The sequence below is a fragment of the Podarcis cretensis genome, assembly GCF_951804945.1.
Source record: "Podarcis cretensis genome assembly, chromosome: 7".
In the NCBI taxonomy this organism is placed as follows: domain Eukaryota; kingdom Metazoa; phylum Chordata; class Lepidosauria; order Squamata; family Lacertidae; genus Podarcis; species Podarcis cretensis.
In genome coordinates this window covers 45802107-45824914 of record NC_137176.1, presented here as the reverse complement: position 1 = coordinate 45824914, position 22808 = coordinate 45802107, and the positions used below count along the sequence as shown (strand labels likewise).

Genomic DNA, 22808 nt, shown 5'->3' with positions numbered 1-22808 from the left:
AAATAAACGAAAAAACATTAATGAAGCTATGTTCTCATAGGAAACAAACACACATATCTGCCCATTTGGACTATGAGAAAGGATACATTTGGACTAGGAGAAGGCCACAGAAAGTAATGCAGTTAGAAAATCTATGTCGGGGGGGGGGAATCTAGTAGAATGTATGCATAGTAGCAACTAATTTGTTCTGTGTCTAATTTATAAAACCCTGTTTGTTCACCTCTTAATTTCTGTACTGGTTAATCCAGGCCAAGAGTTTAATTTCATTTTCTCTGAAGATTTTCTGTATTCCATGCCATCCTGCCCCACTTACACCAGAACTGTTGCACAGGAACCACGGAAATTGCTGTGGGATAACTAGCCTTATATAACCAACATACAAAGGCCTTATTAATGCATTAAGGGGTTAATACTATACAGTAAGCTCTCCTACCAGGCTTAGCTATATCCACTTCCCCTCACCTTGGGAGGAACTAGGTAATAAGGCCTATTGTTCTCTTCCAGTCTACCTGAGCTCAGTGTGTAAAGAAGTTTGAGCTGGTTGCTCCAGTTCAAACTGCATGACTTTCACCAGCCACTCTTGAGTTCCTATACAAATAATTTAGGAACTCTCACCACTTTGGAACTAAACTAAGTTTTACTGGCTGTGCAACTTTTTCTGATTGCTATATAGAAATGTACACGAATCTGACCTTTGAAGAATTTGTACGTAAACCTATTTTTAACGTTCCAACCATGATCATTTCCTATGTTGGGGGAAGAAGGGAGTTTTGGAACTCACCAGGGCATATTTTAAATGTGTAACAGTCTGTATTTCCATGCTTTACTTTGCTGCATATTTTGTTATTATAAATCTCTGCTTTGGTTGGGAGTGGGGTTCTCTAACCAGAGAATACTTCACCCAAACTTTGGATCTTGGCATAATGAATCCTTTTTATAGCTATTATTTTCTTTGCACCAACAATTGCCTTGTACTGAGTCAGACTGTTTAGCTCAGCATTGTCTCGGATGTCTGGCAGTGGATCAGCTGGGTTTCAGGCAGGGGACAATCCCAGCCCTACCTGGAGATGTCAGGGACTTAACTGGAGACTTTTTGGTTGCAAAGCTGATGCTCTACTGCTGAGCTATAGGTCACAAGAGAGTTGGCATAGATGCTGTTGTAGAATTTCTACAAACATTGCGTTTTTGGTACCCATTGAAAACAACCCCTGCTTCTGGTTGAAACTATTTCAGTATCATCCTAAACACATGCTTGAAAAAACTTAATTATAGAAAAATATGAGACACTTTAAACTTTAGCAATGAATTTCCCCCCTAAAAAATAACAAATCTTTATTGCAAATCTGTTTTCACACTTTCCATATTGATGTTCATTTCATTGTGCTCTCCTTTGTGTTTTATAATTAGGTATTCTTCCCTTGTGCACTGTTCCTTGAAAATACTCTTCTCCAAGCCAGTAGTAACAAGAGATGTTTTTCAGTAAACATTGGGACCTACAGGCCATTAAGTCTTTGATCATGAAATGAGTGGAAACTATTGCTATAAGTCAGGTTTGGCTGTTGCCATCTGGAGGAGGGCAAAGAATTGGATTAGATCCAGATTTGCCAGATTGAAACTTCACTGAATATTTCTGCTGCCAAGAGTGGAGAGTTTTCCCTGATTCTTATTTCTTCTTTTAGCTCCACCTGCTGTACCACCTAAAAATCTGTTCCAGAGGGTTGGTGGGATCATCGGGAACAAGTTGGAATGGTGTTGCTGGGGGCTACAATGGATAAAAATCAACTTTCCTTCTTGCTTCAGCAGGGAAGCTCTGCTTGGCCTCAAGACCTTCCACAGCTGGAAATCTGAATTCAACCTATCATCTTGAGTTGGTGTTGATTGGATTAGATGTTTCAGATGTGCATTTGCTGTGTTGGCTCATGAGGTAGTTTTCAGAATTTGCTGACAGCTCAAGCTGCACTTTAAATGTTGAAGCAGAATCACTGTTGAGTAATTCCATAATCGTTTGAATTCCATAACCGCTGTATTTCCATACCACTTTCAGATGCAGTTATCTGCAGAAAACTACACTGGAAACCGAAAGTTTATCACTTGTGTATCAGAGGTGCCAGCAGGAGCCCAGATCTCTGGGTACTGTTCTGTGTTTTCAGTTATTGGTATCTTGTACTGAGGCTGCAATCCTGCACACACACAAACGAAGTATCACTCAATGGGGCTAACATCTGAACAGACCTACATAGGACTGCATTGCAAGTGTAGTTCCTGTTGTCCAAGGTTTGCCTCTATGTGCTTACAGATGGGGGATTTATACTGATACTAAAGGGGGGGTCATTCACAGCAATAAATGAATTTATTGGCTCCTCCACCCATAGGATAAATCCAGATTAAGGAGGGAAGGGAGATAGGTTGGCATTTTGATGCTAAACACAATGAATGGATGTGGTGAAAAGTATGCATGCACAAGGAGCATCCATCCCACAATAAGCACCCATCAGGAAGCATCCTATTTGTAATTCAGTTCCAAATTTGGTTTTAAAACCAGTATTGGTAATGAAAGGCATAATAATTGGTTTAGAAATCTTACTGTATGAACCAGAATAATGTAAAGGTTATTATGTTGAGAAAAACAAAAGTAATGATGGGATAATACTTTTTATTAAGATGCAATTGAACTTTCAGTTCCCCAGAACTTTTCTGCAGGCTGGATGTCTTTGGATCTGGCCAGAGTGCTCAAGTACAAACACAATGAAGACTTGTTTCCATGAGCTGCTGTCATTGGGAATGGCATCTAAGTTATAACAATGGATTTGTTGCATGTCCCTTACAAATTACTCATCAATCTGTGCAAACAGAACTTACTGTTCTGCTGCTTGGAAGACCGGGCAGGGCAGGTGGTGGTTGGCACATCTGCCTGAAATGCTTTGTTCCCGACTCTTTTAAAGCATCAGTGGAAACAAAACCAATAAACCCTACTTTCATCAGTAGCATGCTGCATGTTAAGATCAAAGTACAATCTATGAAGAGCAGGTGCTGAAACAGTAACCAAACTTGGAAAGCCCCCCCCCCCCAGTTGCTGCTTAAACCTTTAAGACAGAGGCAATAAGAACACTCATATTACGGATTGCAGGATGCTAGCATCTGGTTGGTGGAAAAGTACCTGCTCGACAGTAGTTAACAGCACTTCTTATTTTGGATGAGCGAATGAAAAAAAGTGGCAAAAGTGTGTGGCAATGGAGAGCTGGTCAAAACATTGGCTCAGTTCGCATGCAATGCTAAGCTGATCCATAACAGTGTGTCAACATGTAAATGTGCCTTCTTGAAGATTGTGGCTGCAGTTATCTGCTCCTTACTTCCCTGTAAGAATAACTGGGTGGAATCTGATGTTATGTGAGCAGAAAGCAATTTCTTGCAATGGATAATTTCCATAGACCACAGTTCACCGTGCTTAGCAGATTCCTCTGACACTTTGGAGAAGTTTTTTTGGGAGCAGGGTACAGGGGAGCTGCAGTGGGGATGAGGGAAAAAGAGAGATCCACTGATGTGAGCTGTCGCCTGCTGCAAACAACCCACCAAATATCGTGAGTGTGCATCATAGAACAGCAAACCATAATATACAGAAGCATTTCCTGAATCTGTGCCCTCAGGAGACATTTCATACAGAATCCACCTTCCAACAAACCTGGTAGATTTCCTTTGGAAAAGGTAAGTAATAATCTCTCTTGCTAGAAGTTTTGTAATTGGTAGTTGTCCTTTATGCAGCTTTGGGGAAATGGCACTGTGGGGATGGAGTTGGGGTTAAGGAGGGGACTCCTAGATAGAAGTGTATTCACAGGGTGTCTTTGTGTGCATACAGGTATGTGTGTGCGTAGGTATATCATAGTTGGGATTGTGGTAGATGGAGTAGGTATGTTACGTTTTGAAATCCATTGTTGTGTGCAGTGTACTGGAAGAAAGGGGGAAATGGTTGTGTTGTCAAAAGCTGGTTTCATGTGTGGTACATCTGAAACAGCAGGTGGGAGTAGGGGGTTTTTTGTGTGTGTGCTGTTGTCTGCCAACAGCCAATCAAGTGTCTAAGGCTGAGTGCTGATGCTTCATTTCAGTGCTGGACAAAGGTAAGTGGGTGGCGGAGACAGGTTGGCATTTTTATGATATTGTGTGGATGTTGCAACAAGTACTATGTAATGCAAAGCAACTGGAAACAGCAGCCAATAAAATAAAATCTGCAATAAAAGCAAAGCACATCCCAAGGGCAGAAATCTCTCAAACCAAAAGCACACTGCAAACAAGACAAGGGGCCCAATGGATCTTCATAGGAAGGATATTTAACAGTCCTGCTCCTACCACTGAAAAGACACAGGTACCAGCTCTCACATGGCAGTAGGACCATGAGCATGCCAGTCTTAAGTGGTTGGCAGGCTCATAGGGGTGGGATGTGATGGTGTTGTAGGCTAAACCTTATTTTGTGCATGTGCCACATTCAGCAGACCAGATACCCCAAGCCAGCTACTTGGTTGCATACACAGATTTTTTAAAAATTAAATTTTTGATTCATATTCTGAGAAGACTTCCAGTTTATATATTGGAACATATTTTCAACAAAATAAGCATTTGCTCTTGATAAAACGCTTGAACTGCATGACCAGACCACCCAGCCAAGCAGCCTTTTGTTGGGTGAGTATTTGGATCATTCTCTTGATTGCTTCTTGCATATGATTTATGTGGTTTCTGACTCCCACTCAGATCTAAATCTTGAAGTTGTTCTTGGATGGGCTTAATTGGAGAGGGGGTTGATTTTCTAAGTGGTTCTCTACTGTGGGGGTAGATGGGTGGGTGATATCAAATATCATTTCCTAGAGGACAGTATGGTAATACACATTAGAATAAATGCACCAACACCACAAACAAGTAGAGACTTCTCAGAAAACAGACTAGCTTCTTTTGAATGATCCCCAACAAAACTTGTACATAAAAAGCTGATTACGAATGATCCAGTCATTTATCTCAGGGAGAACCTGTTGTCCTCCAGAGGTTACTGAACTACCTCCCATTATCTCTAACTATTGTTCATGCTGGCTGGGATTGATTGGAGTTGGGAGTCCAACAACATCTAGAGGTCCATAGGTTCTGGGTTCCTAGTATATCTCCCGTTATCTTGTCTATGGCCCTAAATAAATCCCTCTTCCTCATAATTAGCTTCAGTTTCCTGGGCTGCAATCCTAACTCCACATACCTTGAAGTGGTGTGAATACAATGGGATCCACTTCTCAGTACGTTAGCTATATCAGGATGGAAGCCTGTCTGCAAAAATGTGAATAATGAAAAGGCTTTTGTGCAGAAAAGTTACCTCAACAACAATATAATCAGAAGTGGCCAACTCCCTGGCCAAAAGCCACATTCTCATGGAATTTTTTTTAAGCTGCTTTCTGGGGTGATGAGTGTAACTGGAGCCCTCCATCCCCTGCCCATCACTCCTGCTTACTTACCTGCATGAAATTAGGCCAAAAGTCCTATTCACTCCTAAGGCCTCAGGTTCAGGTTGCCCACGTTATGATAGAAATATTCAGCCACTTTGTTAAGTCATTGACCAAAATACCACCTGGACTTTATGACCCAAGAGTCAGTAACATTACCCTGTAGCATATATCACAAAGCAAACCCATGCAGCAGACTTCCAATGTTAGGAGTTTTTGCCCCCGATTGAAAAACAGCTACAGAATACTGCTAGATTGGACAGAGAAACTATTTCCCCTACAGACAGTTGGAAGACTGTTATGGTCCTGAGATATAGACCAAACTAACACATGCAATGGGAAATTCTTGAAAAGATGCAATGCTGTGCAATGTCCATGTCGTTGGCATGAGCTACTTTCCCAAACAGTTCTGGTGATTTTGACCACATAATTGGAACCACATAAACTGCGAGGGACACAGGTGGCGCTGTGGGTTAAAGCCTCAGCACCTAGGACTTGCCGATTGAAAGGTTGGCGGTTCGAATCCCTGCGGCGGGGTGCGCTCCCGCTGCTCGGTCCCAGCGCCTGCCAACCTAGCAGTTCGAAAGCACCTCCGGGTGCAAGTAGATAAATAGGGACCGCTTACCAGCGGGCAGGTAAACGGCGTTTCCGTGTGTGGCTCTGGCTCGCCAGATGCAGCTTTGTCACGCTCGCCACGTGACCCGGAAGTGTCTCCGGACAGCGCTGGCCCCTGGCCTCTTAAGTGAGATGGGCGCACAACCCCAGAGTCTGTCAAGACTGGCCCGTACGGGCAGGGGTACCTTTACCTTTAAACTGCGAGGGGCGTACAGTTGTTTGTGTCTTTGGGTGTTATGATGACATCATGCTTGCTGTTTTTTACATTGTCATCAATACTAAGAGGCTGAAATATTTCTAGGGTACAAGGCACCAAATCAGCAAAGATGAAATATCTGAGCAGCTGTACACCCAAGGATACTCTGCAAACTCAGCACGACAGATCATGTAAGTGGCATTGCTGCTCATACAAGTCTTAGCAGAGTCAGTTGGAAATTCCACCCTATAATTGCCTCCACACTGTAATTGTCTCACAGTGTTTTCCTTATGCCATTGTAAGTGACCTTGTCAAAAAGGGCAATATTAATTTGCAAAGAGGGAACGAGAGTTTATATTGAAAAGCCACAGCTCTTACAAGCAGTGCATTATTTATTTTATTAATTTGCTCTTTTTTACATTATGGGAAACATTAATCTATTTACATTTTTTTTTCTTGTCCACACACCAGATAAGTAGATAATCTTATGAAAACCCAATTCATAAAACCACACAATGCTCTCCATCTCTCCATCTAGAGGCTTTGCAAGTTGTACCACTTTTTTTCTAAATCGAAAACATACTGATGATTATCATGATTGGGAATGCAGATAGAATGCACATATGTCAGTGATTTACATTCTGGCTTAAATATGCATTATAAATTAGGAAAAAAATCAAACAGTAAGTTTACAAATACGAAGTTTAAATTAAAGTGATAGTGCACACCAAAACCCTAATGGAGCACCCAATAAATAAACTGAAATATATTACAAATAACTTATTACCATTTTCCTTTTCACTATTAAAATGTTTAATCCATTTTCTCATTGGTCATTACAAAAGGATTAACAGTATTTTATGGAAACATCTGCAAAAAAATATAATAAATACTTTTCAACTTTTGATGTAGGAAGCCATTTTTGTTCATATCCAAGCAGCCACAATACGCCCAACAATCTTGTAATTTAAAACCAAAGAAATTCTGGGAAGAACAGTTTCCTCACAGATTTGGACTTAAAAAAACAAAAAGAAAGCCAGCACGTCCAAATAAAATTAGAATAGGAAGCACTGATCCAGACAAAATTAAGCACTTTTAAATTCCATTAATTTCAGTGGCAGAAATTTGAAAACATGCTTAATTTTCCCGTTGAAATGAATGGGACTTGAAAATGCTTAACATTGGCTGGATTGTGTCCTAACAGCATAATCCTATAATGCAGGTCTGGGAAACCTTTGCTCTCCCTTCCCAGGTATTGCTTAACCACAATTCCCACCAGCCCCAGCAAGCATGGCCAATAGCCAAGGATAATGGGAGTTGTAGTTCAGCAACACCTAGAAGGCCAAAGGTTCTCCACACCTGCTATAACATCTACCCAAAAGTAAAACCCCATTGAGCTTAATGAGACATACTTCTTAGTAAGGATTCTGCATAGGATTGCATTGTAAATGTTATCACTGCACATTAACTTTTTTTTCTTCTGGTTTATGGTGCTCTGTAATCAACGTGTGGCAACCATAGCAAATATAACTTCACTTTCTAGCAGGTAGCCTGATCATAGACTTGAAATACATTGTCAGGATTGGGTTACTGCCCACTGTGCTCTCACAACATCCTCATGTTCTATGCAAGCGTTCAGAATTTGGATGCCAGCTGAGTTTTGCTGAAAAACTAGGTAGAAGTTATTTTTCCATCCACACATAGAACCCATATAATATGAACGACCAGGCATCATGCTAACAGATTCTTTTATATTTCATACCAAAATTATGATGTATAAATACAACTATTCTAGAATAAAAAGTTCTGGCACTGATCCTCAACATATTTACCTAGGTGTAAACCCAAGGAAAATAATTGGATTTTACTAGAAAGTTCTGAGTGTATGTTCATAGCAAATGAAAATACCAGATTTATTGCATCGTTTCAATTAGAATTATTTTCAAGCTGCTTGTCAACCAGTCTTAATTCCTGTTTCATGGGTTCAAATAAACAGAAATGTCGCTGTGAAAATGGCCTTTTCTTTGGGTGCTGTTGTGTGTACACGTTCATACAAAGAGTCCTCAAATCTTTTAAACAGAGAGCATGGCCATATATTTAAAGGTGGCAATTGGCACTATGTAGACTGAAACAGTGTGTGAGCCTTCATTGCTACTATAGTTTTAGAGAAAAGTGTTGTTCAGATAAAATAAAATTTATCCTAACAAATACAATGTGATTGAAATCCGTGCAAGTCAGACTTTCCACGATCGGTTCCTATGATGAGTTACACTGGATTTTTTATCATACTGTTTAAAGTCTTTAAAATATTGAATTATTAGCCCTTTACTTGTAAAATATAGCAGTGATATTTTGTGCCCTGTTTATAAACATATAGCTTGGATATATCAATGGCTTTGAGAGGTAGCAAATTCTCTAGTGGCTTTATAAATGTTTTATGAAAGTTTTCCTTGCCAGAACCTATTACCTCTCCCAAATTATTGAATAAAATTAAAGCACTGTGTAATGTGACACGTCCTGATAGGATCATGTATATTTTCAAAAAACTTTTTTCCCAATGCAAATTCTGATGTTTTGAAATGTGAACTATACAGTTATGTCAACCATGCAGTCAAGGATTCCACAGTTGGATTGTGTTAACAGTAAGGGCACTGAAAGCCAACTCTGGTAAGATACAGAGTGCAGATTATCAAGTCAACTGGGGTACTTTGTTACCATACCATCTCTTATTTGCAGAATGCAGAACTCTCCTGATTTTGTGACAAGTGAGGGCCACTAACGGTCATGGTCAGTATGGGTGCCAAGGAAGATGCTCCAAAGACCAAATGGGCCAGGATTCTTAGCGTGGCACATGGGAGAGCACTATGTACAGGCTAGATCCATGTTCTACTGACTTGAGTCAATAGATCTGAACACACCAGCTCCACAAGGGCATAATCTGCTAGCTCTATAATGCCTTATGGCCAGGACTCATATCGTATCTGGTTTTCACCACTCCTCCTAGTAGGATATTGGATGCTAGCCTTAAAACATTGTGGTGCCTGGCAGGTCTTCATGCTCTCTGCCAGCATGATGGTTGGTAGTGGCATGGTCACTGTTGTTCCCACCGCACCCTGGTTCCATTTCTGGGAATTGCTTTCTAGCCTTGATTCCAAAATGCCTACAATTAAGCGTGGATCACATTCTTAAAAGAATGCTCCACAGATAAAGAGATGTTCACCATCTGATGTGTTGCAACAATTCCTTGATTTTTCAGAATTTAAGTATTTTCTATTTGAAAGAAGAAACTGATGTAAGCAGTTTGATTCGTAGCATACAAATACAAATTTCATTTACAGCAGTGTTTTCAGCTTTGGGCCCCCAGGTGCTGTTAGACTGTAATGCCCATTGTCCCTGACCATTGGGCTAAGCTAAATGGGGATTATGAGAGTTGTAGCCCAACACAATCTGGGGACCAAAGGCTAAAGAACACTGATTTACAGCATTTCAACAGCAAAAGTCTGTGTGTATATGTGCAAGATCTGAAAGTCTTGACAAGGCTTGGACATCAACAAAGCCAAGGCTATTTTTGCTCCCCTTTTATAACCTGATATAATTCATATATTACCATAGGAATTGGCAATATAGTACAATCATAAAAAATCTTACTAGTTTATTAGACAATATGATTTTAAGATTTTTTAAATTTAACCTCCACCCATCTTTGCATCCAAGTTTCCATTTTATTGCCTTAAATAACCCCCAGATTATTTCCTTGGAAGATTGATTTTACAGTCTTCTGCTGATCAAAAAAGGATTCTAAAGCAACACTGAGGAAATAAAAATGTGGCAGTTTGTGCAGCTGCAGGTCTTTTACATTTCATCTGAAAGGTTAACTTCAATTTTTACTACAGCACACCTACCTCTCCAGCTCCTTCCGATCAGTCAGGTGAGAAGGTATGATTTCTTAGGAATGAAATAATGCGTGCCATCTTTTTAAAATAATAATAGTAATAATAATGGTAATAGCAAGAAGGGATTCTGAGCTAGATCTGCTTTCATCATTAATTAGGAAGACAACAGAATCCTAAAGGTTTACCCTGCAATACTGAATTTCCAAAATACTGTATAACTGAATATTGCTGTACACTAGATAACAGACTACCTTTAAGGACCAAGAATGAATTCATTTGTGTATCTACTGTACAGAGGTGTGTGCATGTATGCTTGTTGTGTATGTGTGTGACTTCAACTGTGTGTCTGTGGGATTCTTTACATGAGGCAAGGTGGTAGCATCAGTACATGTGACAAAGCGTTAGGCTGACATGGGCAAACCTTTAGAAAGCAAGGGGAATTAGCGAAAAATCTCTTGGAGGATTGACAACTACGCCACAGAAGTGTTACTTCATTGGGAGAGAAGAGAGAGATAAAGGGAGAGGGGGATACAAATACTTATTGGTGTCTCTGAGCATGGACCTAGGAGGGCAGATTATACAAGAGATGTTCCTTGCCATTAAGAGTCCTCTTGGTTGGATCCCTTCATAGCCTGGTCTGGGCTTCGGGGATGTAAATCTCAATGCTTTCGGCGCTTTCAGTGGCTGAGTTCTGACGGACAGACGCAGCTCGTTTGGCAGCCATCAGCCGTTTCCGGGCCTCCTGACGCTGTGAGCTCTCCAAAGAGCGTTCCCGTATGAGTGGCACCTGACCTTTCGATGGCTTCTTTGGCACTGGAGGAGGGGCCCTTCTCTCCTGATCAAAGCAGAAGGTTAATGACATTATACAGCTTCTCAGGGGAAAAATGAAACAAAAAAAAGAGAGGTGGGTGTGGAAAAAAACAAACAAACAAACTAAGATAGGTCAGTAGTTAGAACACACTTTTTTTTTACCTAAAGTTTGTTAGTTCTTATCTGCATTTCTTCTTCTTCATTGAACTGACTTTTTATTGAAAGAATAACATAATCTTAAGGCAAAATAGGGAGGAACTGAGAGCAGTGCTTCATGGGTACAGTGCGTCAGCTACACACACTTGGTGCTGAAGCTCCCATCGCTAAACACTGCGTGTGGTTCCCTCTGGGAAATCTAGACTCTTCTTCCTGGTACCAGAGACTAGAAAGGAGAGCATCTTAAGCAGAACTTGGTAACACTGCTTAAAGCAATACAATGCCATAAATCTTAAGATACTAGATGCAATTTATGTCACCCAACAATTAATAAAAGAGTCTTGGGATTTCTTAATAAAATTAACTCATCATATTAGAATAGTGTGTAATAGGTATGAAAAGACACAAATAATGAGGTCCCCTCTCCCCCTTTATATACAATAAACATACACAAGACTAAATGGGCTTACAACACTGAGGACTTATGGATATATTTCACACAATCATATGAACTAGCAGCCTGATATTAGTTATCACAGCAATAATTTTTAAAAAGGAAAAAAAAAGAAGAGAGCATGTGCTTAGTGGAAGCTGACCCTGGTAACATGATACACTCTTTGGGTATTGCTATAGAAGTGCTTCTGAAAGTGTAGCATTGTGCTGAATTAGCACCATAAGTAAACAATTTAATTACAAACTCAAGAGTTAGTGGGGATTTCTTAAAAGGTATTCTGAAAGCATACATTAGTCATTACTTTGGCATCCAAACAAGGTTAACAAGGAAAAAAAGGTGTATATATACACATGCTATATATACATATATACACACACATATATATATATATAAATTCAGAGATGGATATTTTCAAAGAAAAATGTATGTTACATCTAAACTTGCAGGGCTCTACAATACAAAGTGCATGTCCGCAGCCCCTAATTTTTAAACTGCATGGCCTTCCATCTGGTTCATGCTTTCTTAAAGAAGGGGTTATTCATTCCATTACACTACATGAAGTTCATCCTAGCTTCTAACTTTACCATTGTTGATCAAAACAGCTTCAATTGCTTACGTTGTAAGGTCATTTTAATTGAACTTAGTTTGTTCAGAACATTCTATTTGTTTGGCATGCAAAAACTGATCTATGTTCTTTACCCAAGCTTAGGAAGTGGATGAAGGATAACAAGCACAAATACAAAATGAACTCACAAGTGTTGCCCATCTGCCTTTTAAATGCAGAAAATGAACCACTGTTTTAATTTAAGATCCTAAGCATTAACCTGCCAACACTATGGTTACTGTGCACCACAGAACCTCCCCCTGCCCCCATTACAGGTTGTAGAAACAGCCTCCTTTTAGGGAGCTTAACATTAAAATAATCATTTTCCTAATACTGTCAATAAATACCTTTTGCCTAATGTGTTATTTTGGCATCTAATGACAAGTATTTGGTGTGGTAGGAACACTAAGCCACCTCAAGCTCAATGGGGCTTCTGAGTTGATGTCTCAATGGTTGTCCTGTAAGGAACTCATACAGGTAATTGTTTGCCTCTCTCTATCTTAGTCTATGAAAGAAATAACCACTTGCAGTTAATACTATCATTTCAATGAGTAACTGTACTTTGGGGAGTTTTTGAAGGGTTCTCTTCAAAAATCTGACATTTCCCCAATGAATTTATCAAAACCAGCTAGCATCTTTCTTTCTCCTATTCAGCATCTGTAAGGGTTCAGCATTATTTGTCTTAAAAACGCAGCATGATGTTAGCCAACCACAAAAAAGCAGAAAGGTTACTGCATGAGGTGTAAATATCTGAGCCTGCCTGTTATGGATATGGATATCATGCTCCTTCCCCCATTCTTTACTAATACCTGTTCCTAAAAACACAGATTAATATTCATTTTAATATTGAGTTTCTGAGGGAAAATCCCAGTTCTGAGAGGAAAACGAAAATGTTTGCAGTGTTTATTTGATGGCAATTATGAATATCCTTCAAAAATAAGATGTGAACATATCTGAATGCTACACTAATGACACCAACTTTGTTTTCAAAAAGAAGCCATAAGATGAAGTAACTGCAGACAAAACCGGTGGGAGTCTAACTGAAGATAATTAAGAGCAGCTTCAAATGCCTTTTACAAATAGAGGGTGAGAAAATTGCCCTTCCTCTTCCAGAACTTGTTTAGAATGTGTGAAACTGAACCCCACTGCATTTTCTTGTGGAAATACAAATAGAACTTGTTCTCAGTTAGACAGTTGTGTGTTTTTTCTAGAAGAACCCACAGCTCCCAATTCTGAATTGCTATTTGCTGGTCATATACTTTTGAAAACAAAGTTTTGAACACATTGAAATAAGCTTCCCAATTGTTTCATATGTTTGCCTCTGCCTTAATTTTGTGGATAAGCTAATATTATTATGGCTATAAGGGCAACAGTGTATTAGATATTTTATTTAAATATTTCATTATTTTATGCCTTATTGTGGAAGAAAGTATTTTAGGAAAGAGATTCAGTTCTTTCCAAAATGTCGTTCCCTCCCCATTTTGGGCTTTGCGGGGTAAGAAGCAACATTTGTTTCACACAGAAGTTCTTCTGTTTCTCAACTACCTCTGCTCACATCACTACTTCTGTTGTATCCTCTGAATATTTCTATTTCCTATTAACTAATTAAATCTGTTCCTCTTTCACTGATGCCAATGTGAATTTGATGGGACGATGCCCAGCTTTTAAGTGCTTCTAGGGCATGGCAACAATAGATTTTTGACCAATGTCTGCTCTTGACACAAATGCTGAAAACAAACGAATAAAAACAAAGCAAAGTGCCAAAGCACAGTAAAAAAATTAAGCCCAACTTATTCTAGGAAACACAGCAGAACCTTCATTTACCATTCTGTTTAATGTTTCGGAACTAGATTGAGTTGAATTAAGTAAGTAAGGTGAACCCAGTTATGAGGTCTCCCTCGAGGTAAACAAACTAGATCAATGACATGAGAGGTTTACCATGTAACTTTTATGCTGGTCCACTTTGAGAATACCCATACATTTATCCCTGGGAATGGGAACTGGTTATAAAGCCAGCGGTGATTACAGAACTTCCCTAGTTTACTTGCTGACACATTTCAAAGTGCATTAGTAAACAGAAGTCTTAGGCTAGGCAGTACTACGTACTGTCCATAGTATTTATTTAAAATTTAAGAATCAGTATATGAGGCAGTTCCTTCCAACAATTGATTATCTAATATGTTTATACGTTAAGTATAATAAGACAAATGAGCACATTCCCGTTATTCAATTCACAGAAACAAGTTTGCCTTAAAAATATGCCTGAAACATATTACAGAAAATATCTCAGGTGATTATTATGTAAACATTGTTTTTCTTTTACAATGAGATTAATCTGATATGAGCTCCATTTCATGTTTTTAACATCACTGCCGTATGCAGAGGCCTATTTAATCTGTCCAGTATTTGTGCAGGGCTTTAAATGAAGCATACAAAATCGACAATGTTCTACCTTCTTGTCATGTGGATCCATCTGTTTCCAATTATTGGCCTTTAACTGATGAAGTTCATCAAATTTCATACTAATATTTTCTATGGACAACTGCAGCATATCCCAAAACCCTGCTAAATCCTGGGAGGCTGGTCTCGGATGAGCATTGGGATTCTGTGCAACAGAAAAGAAGAAAGAAAGCATGAAAGAAAATATTTTGTTCAATTTTGGGGGTGGGGAAAAACTTGAAAGAGTCCATTGGTGTATGACTTTTTATATTTGTCTAATGACTCTGAGCTGCTATATCTGACTCACCTGGTTTAGTGAGATTGGCTAATTATGCTAACTAAACTGTAAATTTCACTGAGACAGCCACAGTGTTTAAAGTTTGTTAGGATTTCAAATTATCTTAGATGCAGTTTAGTAAAGAAGGCTTGTGAGTCACTCTGTCTTCAAAGTGAATTCTATAATGGAGGGTATTGTTTGATTCATAATAAGTTATAGTTGTCTTTACTGTTTCACTAACAGAGTGATGGATATGCTTGCTGATTGTTACCGTATTTTTCGCTCCATAGGACGCACCGGAGCAAAGGACGCACCTAGTTTTTAGAGGAGAAAAACAAGTAAAAAATATTCTGAATCAAATGTTGTATAAACTACCCCATCCTTCTGGCACACCGTAAATCTAGCAGAGTAAGAGCTGTTTACACGCGTGCAAGCAGCTCTCCCTTTGCTTGAATTACAGCCCCGGCAAGCAGCCAGCCCCGGCTGAGCTTGTCGGGGCTTTATGGGGAAGCCGGGGGTTCCCCCAGCCAGCCCAGCCAGTGTCGGGGCTGAAGGGGGAAGCCAGGGGTTTCCCCATAAAGCCCTGGCAAGCGGCTCAGGGAACAGTGGGCGGGCTTCGGGTTCAGCAAAAGGGGACAGCCCTTTTGGCTTCTCCCTCTTCTGCCTTCAGGGACAGCCTTTCTAGCCTCTGCAGGGCAGCGGGGTGAAGGCACCCCGCTGCCCTGCAGACACTTTGCGCAGCTAACCCCAAGCTAGAAGAGCGAGACGGAGCGCTCCGCAGTGCTCCGTCTCCCTGTTCTGGCTTTGGGCTTAGCCGCACAGCCTGCATTCGCTCTATAAGACGCATACACATTTCCGCTTAATTTTTGGAGGGGAAAAAGTGCGTTCTATAGAGCGAAAAATACAGTACCTGTGTTTTTGTAATCTACAGTCGTACCTTGGAAGTCAAACGGAATCTGTTCCAGAAGTCCATGACTTCCAAAATGTTCGGAAACCAAAGTGCAGCTTCTGATTTTGAAGTTCCTGCAGTCAATCGGAAGCCGCGGAAGCTCCGTTGGATTTTCAGTTTCCAAAAATAGCTTGCAAACTGGAACAGTCACTTCCGGGTTTGCGGTGTTTGGGAACCAAAATGTTTGAGAACTAAGCTGTTCAAAAACCAAGGTATGAGTGTATATGTAATGCTTCTGTATTTTGCCCTAGCCTCATACCAAGAACAAACTTAGTTGGTCTCTAAGGTGCTACTGGACAATTTTTTTAAAAAAAATTTAAAATATATTTCTATTGCCCTAGCCTCAGTCATGCATTACTAGCTCCTTTTTAAAATGACCCAGAAACTTCAGCTGGCACAGAATGTGGCTGCTTATGTGCTATTTGGGGCCAGATGGTCAAATCATATTACACCAAATCTCTACTGATTGTACTACTTACAAGCATGTTTATAAAAAGGTAGTACCTGCACCTGAAACAAACCTGTCTGTACTTTCAGATCAGCACCATAGGCCCTGCTCATTTGGTCCATCTTTAAGATCAATTTGACTGCTAGGTACTAGGGACGGGGCCTTCTCATCAGTTGCCCCTGCAACATCCTCCCAAGGGATGTACTGTTGGCCCATTCAGTTGTAGTGTTCAAAAAGACTTATAAAACCCCCATACTGCCTTTGGCTTTTCACTAATGTGATTTTTGCACATGCTCCTATGTTGGTGTTTTATTGTTCTACAGCTGTGATTCGGCAACGGTTTTGAACTTATTTATAATATATTGTTAGTTGTGTCTGTGTCTCCACTTGCCAATATTATAACCTTCTGTTAGGTTTGTTGTAAAAGGCTCTATCTGCACTATACATTTAAAGCATCGTCATATCACTTTAGATAGTCATGAATTGTGTTTTAATCGGCCAAAAATGGCAGCAGTGACAGTGAGAGAGTCTTGCTTAGGGAAGAATGTTCTGGTGGCAATGGAGACTAGGTAGAGAACCATGGCGCCTGGTGTTCAGGCACTATGATGGGGGAGGAAATGGCTATGGCTTGCCTTAAGTAGACCTGCTTTGTTCCTTTTTATTTGTGTGCTGGCTGAGTAGGATTATTAAAAAAGAAAAAGAAATAATAATTCTATTTTCACTAGAGTTCAAAGCCAAAAAGGCTAACCAACTATCACCATTCTATCAAGGGTCTTGGATTTTACATTCACATAGCAGTGTTCCCCTAACTCCTGACACAATTCGGTCGCTTTATGTACTGCTGCAATTCATCTGCAGCCCAAACGGTACCATCAGGCTTTAAATGTAGATTTATCTTTTAGCCATGCCCTCAATCAAATGAATTTCTGTTGCATGGTATGTTGCATCACATATATTGTCAACTGCTCACAGAAATGCTGTGAGACACAACTAATGTCACTTGGGAACACAGAGTAAAAGGTGTTCTTAATGCCACTTAAGAAAACTCTTGAGGGTGTAAAGTAGCAAATTTTATGGAAGGAAAATCTTGTGCTGTTGTTATTAAAGCGCATCCCTAGGTTTCATGGTAGCAAAGAAAAGCATGGCTGCAGAACACTGTGTAAGTTAAAAAGCCAATGATAACAACAAGAAAGCCATGCGCTCTGATCAAATTACACATAACAAGCTGTTGGGAATCCTTACATCTCTTTGTTTGTACATAGTGTCACTGTCTGGATCTAGTTAAGGTGGTGAAATGGTGCCCGTTATACATGTTACATACCAGATTTTCTTCACACAGTTCTCTGAACTGATAAAATTTCTGAGCCATGAGAAGCTGTGCACTGCCAACTGCTGCTTGAATTTTACCTAGAACTTGAAAAGAAAAGAGAACATGAGAAAAAGCTGGTCACCGCCCCCCCCCCCCACATTTAAGCGCTGGTTTAGTAGGAGTGGAACACGGGGAAATGCAGCTCTGGGACTTTTCTCAGCATAGAATCAATGATGTCACTTTCTGGAGAACCAGGAGAGCTGATGGGGCTCCTGCTCCATGCTAGCAGCTTAAATCCTAATACTTCTTTGCAAGATTGTTTTTAATTTTTAATTATAACCTAAAGTTTGCATTTCAGCTGGCTGAGTATCTTTTGTTAAAGCTTGATGTATTTTACAAGTCGAACTTAGAAGGCAGCACCACCAAATTAAATGGAGCTTATTCTCTGCTAACTGTGCATAGTATTGCAGCTATGCTGATCCTAATAAAAAGGGTTTTCATGCTATATACTGCTGCTCTTCAGGAAGTGGATATATATAATGGATCAGCACAGCTGCTTGCATCTTTTGAACTCTGCTTGGATACATCGCTATGGATTTTCATTGGATAGGCAGCTATGGAGGCTGTCAGGATGAGCTCCTGAACTTCAAAATGTATCAGTACACCACTGGGTATGAAAGAAATCACAAAGACATCTGCACTTAGGGCTGAGAGGCCTGTGCAAGTATTCTAGGTGAACCCTTGAGGCAGTGTATTTTTGGGGTATTCTACCACACCTTTGGTAAGAGGTAGATTGTATTGGAAGAGAGGCCCAGCAAAATTGCCACAGATGCTGGGATGGAGTTAGAAGATTGTGCTGGCAAGAGGGGCATGCAATTCAATAGATGGGCTTCAAGGTACCCTGTGAAATCAAGAGAGATCCTGGGGCACAACCCTTTGACTGCATCAGCTACAGCTGTTTACAGTGGCAAAATTTTAGGGGCTGATTTTACCCCAAAATATGTACCCCACATTTTCTGGGTCTACACCCAGTGCGGCCTAACCCCAAGTCTCTAAGCTGAAATATGACACGGGGCTGCAAATATAGAAAACTCTCGTATTCCCTTGCAATAGAACAAGAAAGAGCATAATACAGAGAGCAAAGCTAGGCTGTACTTTCAGTAAGTCTTTTAGTAAGACTAAATATGCAAGCATAAATCGAAAGCACAGTGTAACAAAGATCAGCTGCTGGGGGACAATTTGAGTAAACACTGAATATTAAATGTGTGAAGCGATGAGTAGGGAGCTCTGTTACAGTCCTTCCTTCCTCAGGAACATGCAAGAAGAGACCGACCTTTTCAGTTTGCTCCCTCACTTTGGACAACTGTGAACTTCAAGATTTAAGTGGAATACATCCACTGTGCCACTCAGGGTATTCTACACACTACTATTATTGTTTGTAAGGCTTGCGTGTCTAATTCCCTGTGCACTGTGCTGAAAATGTACCCCTTGGTGTGTCTAGTCCTTTATTCATCCTAATGCGCAAACCACTCAACTGAAAAGAGCCTTCAATAGTGGGGAGGAGTTATTCTGAGAGCTTTCATGTAGTTCCCATTGTTATGAAAACTCTTCCCACTGCTTCTACTTCAGAACAGCTGCCTCAGCTGGAGCTGGGCCATCTGACACTTCACAAGGCATCTCAAGGACTGAAAGGCAGGATAACGGGGGAACTGGACAGAGGCTGTCTCTTAACTTTGCCTCGGGAGAGTTTTTTCATAAAACAAAAATTGCTCTGGTGTTCATACCGGTCAGACAAGTTGCTTGAGAATGCATTGTTTGGTGGTGCAGCGTTAGTTATACTTGACTGAACAATAACTGAATAATCTTGATTAGAATAATCTATTCCAAAACCATAGAGAGAGCAGGAGAAGGGAAAGAATGCCTTGATCAGTGACTGGTTTATGACAACATCCCAGCTGATTTTGAGATGAATGCTGAGGCTCTTCTTTACAGAGGGACCTGCCTTATTACAGAGTTAGACCATTGGCCCAACTGGATGAGTGCTGTCTAAACTGAGTGGCTAATCTTCAAGCTTGAGGGATCTACTGTGCTTTCTCCTTTCCAGTCCAGCAGTGTGGCTGTGTACACCTTTACACAAAGCTGAAATCCTGACGATCAGCTGCCCAGGATGCTACTTTCAACTCTCTTTCTCTCCTGCTCCCCCTTCTGTACCAAACAGACGATTAGAATGATTTCGTCTTTTAAATGTGTGTGCAGCTCCTGTCACTCTGTGTGCATGCTCTTGTATCAAGAACAGATCCCTTCTTTTAATTCAATCATTTGTAAAGGTTCACACTGTTGCATGCACACAAATCCCAGGCGGTAGATTTGTGTTCATGAACAGATGTTGCAGTTTTGATCTTAACAGAATGATCTGCACTCAAATCGTTTGTGCAGAAAGACCTGGCTTTAATTTGCTTACTGCTCCTGTTACAGATAAGTGAATTTGGAGGAAACCAGCAAATTTTAATATAATACAATTTGTGCATAATTAGCTAAAGAAATATCTCCTGCTGTTACTGACTCAGCCTGAAGCCACTGACAGTCTAGCTTGTTTTTATGTGCAGCAGCAAATTGCATTCCTAACTAGAAACATTCAGTCCCATCTGACAGTGTCGTTCTCAGTTAGATAATACCAAACGTGTCTATGTAACATACAAGCCTCTGTCAAGCAGCCCTGACTGAGCCTTCTCCTCCAGACAGCTGTTCTGTACAAGGGAGCATTGTCTGAGGAAAGCTTGTATCATCTTACTTTAAGGAGCGGGGGAGCAACTGTTCTCTCAGCTGCCAGGATGTTGAGGAAACTTCAGCCTCTGCAGTTTTCTCATTAGTTTATTATCTGACCAGTTAAACCTGCAGACATTCTGAAGCTGTGAAAATCATTTGTGGGTCCACTAACAACTCTCTCCACAACTTCAGCAAAATTTGTATGGCAATTGCACATGCTGCTAAAGTTTAAAGCAACAGACATTTCAGCTGTCAGTGCTGGGCTTTACCATAAACTCTTATTTGGCTCCCTTGGTTAAGAAACAGCTGTCCTTTCAAAACAATGTGCTTGTGGCAAGCAACCATAATCCTGCAGGTTCCTTGAGAAAGGAATTGGTTACCATAATAATAAGCAGATAGGGAGTTGAAATGGTGAGCTGTATGGCCTGGGGCTAGAGTATCTCAAGGACTACCACTTCTCATATGAACCTGGGGCAGTGTATAACTACAGTAGTACCTTGGTTCCTGAATGGCTTAGTTGTTGAACAAACCGGCTCCCGAATGCCGCAAACCTGGAAGTGTTCCGGTTTGCAAACGCTTTTCCGAAGCCAAATGTCTGACGCTGCTTCTGGTTAAGTGCAGGAAGTTCCTGCAGCCAATCAGAAGCCACAACTTGATTTTCGGACTGTTTCAAGAGTTGAACAGACTCCTGGAATGGATTATGTTTGAAAACCAAGGTACCACTGTATACCAGTTCAGACTATTGTTCCACCAAGCTCAGCATTCTCTACACTGTTTGGAAGCAGCTCTTCAACGTCTGTCCAGCTCCATGGTCTATGCCAGTTGTAGCCATGGTACCTGGCAGATGCTGTTGGATCCCAGCTCCCATGAGCTTCAGCCAGCATGGCTATTGGTCAGCAAGGACAACCAACAACATCTTGAGGGTACCACATTGGTATCATCGCTAATGTACACTGACTGTCAGTGGCTCTCTGGGGTATGAGCCTGCCCATACTGGAACTTCTGCCATTGTGGTGTTATTTGCCACTTTGTTAGCATGCCAAATATGGGATAGAATGGGACAGAAATTTTTAACCATCATCTAGAGTGACTCTTCTTCATGTGTCTCTGCCAATGCATATTAGGTGACTGAGAACTGGGCATTCATAGCAGTGATGGCACAGGTGTTGGGTTTTTATTTGCTGGCTGGTTTAAATTTTCACAAGTCCTCTCTCTCTCTCTCTCTCTCTCTCTCTCTCTCTCTCTCACACACACACACACACAGTATTTGAAATCATTGTTCCAGATTTTCCACCTACTTAGAGGCAACCAATCCCAATGTTGTATTTCATAACCTTCATAATATAATTTTAGGGGGACTTTCTCCAATTTATATATGGTCTTCTTGACAAGACTGCAAGCCTTGGAGTGCTGCAAGAACCTAGATGAATCCTCAGATTATTTGCATTATTAGTTACAGATGTGAAATCAGAAGATATACGAAGCTGATGCCCAGTTGCTTTCAGCAGCCATAAGGAATATCTGGGAATTAAAAGTTTTTGACATTCAAATCATTAGACCAGGGATGTGAATGTTCTGCCCTCCAGATGTTTTCCAACTATAACTCTCATAATCCCTGACCATTGGCTGACTGGGGCTGGTGGGAGCTGGAGTCCAGCAACAACTTAGAGGGCCACATGTTCTTTACCCTTAAGATAGACTTAGATGGGGGAAAATGGCAGAATAAATGTCTCTTTGTATATCGGTATTTGAACTACTTACTTTCTTCAGGCAGGTGATTTTCTTGTTCTTCTCTCTCCATCTGCTGGCACCAACCTTCCATACGCTCTCTCTCTGCTTGAAGAAGCTTCAAGAACCAGTGTCCATCTCTGTGACACACTGACCTTTGAACAGCTTCAATTGGATCTTCCGTTATAGAGTCAATCCAGGGATCCGGAGGAGGTAAAATGGAAGGATCAAAATCTCCATCAAAGTCATCGTCCACTGCACACGCGTGATAATGGTTTCCAGAGCCCTGTATGCTTACAGTGGAAGTGCTGGCATCTCGAGAGTACTGTCTTGATATTTGCCCAGGATAACTATCTTCTTGAGGGTCCATAGACATTTCAAAGTTCTCATGGAAATCCATGTCTGCTTGAACAGCTGCTGTAACACTGTTTGACCTCGTGAACCTGCGGAAACTGAACAACACCATATAAAAAGCTGTGGGAGAAGTTCAACATTGTGGTGTTACAAATGTTCAATCACTGCAAGCATTTCTGCTTGCCTGATGAAACAATTGCCCCCTTTCTCCCCCTGTGCACTGTTCTGGTGGTCTCTCCCAATGCCACCTCCCCCCCCCCCAGCCAACTGGGGCCTGAAAGGGGGAGAGGGGTAAGCCCTACTGCGCTAGCAGAAGCTTTTTGAGGTTGAATCTGGCCC

General features: G+C 40.8%; 1 protein-coding gene and 1 long non-coding RNA gene across 13 annotated transcripts in view; one reads left to right on the top strand and one right to left on the bottom strand.

Moving 5' to 3' along the window:
* The first annotated feature begins 1390 nt into the window (after window positions 1–1390).
* Window positions 1391–22203, top strand: LOC307219665. The gene is made up of 3 exons (XR_013840500.1): window positions 1391–4671; window positions 6388–6473; window positions 22158–22203. It is a non-coding gene; the product is annotated as an uncharacterized lncRNA (long non-coding RNA).
* Window positions 7424–22808, bottom strand: part of DLGAP1 (DLG associated protein 1) — a 334630-nt gene continuing 319245 nt past the window's right edge. For 11 of the 12 annotated variants that reach the window (XM_079982893.1, XM_079982897.1, XM_079982902.1 and 8 more), the window contains 4 exons: window positions 22149–22567; window positions 17634–17725; window positions 14652–14804; window positions 7424–11010 (listed from right to left, as the gene is read on the bottom strand). In XM_079982893.1, the coding sequence (XP_079839019.1) occupies window positions 10801–11010; window positions 14652–14804; window positions 17634–17725; window positions 22149–22567 (874 nt within the window). In that variant the 3' untranslated portion in view covers window positions 7424–10800. The remainder of the gene's footprint in view (window positions 11011–14651; window positions 14805–17633; window positions 17726–22148; window positions 22568–22808) is intronic. The other variant, XM_079982895.1, reaches the window with a different exon arrangement.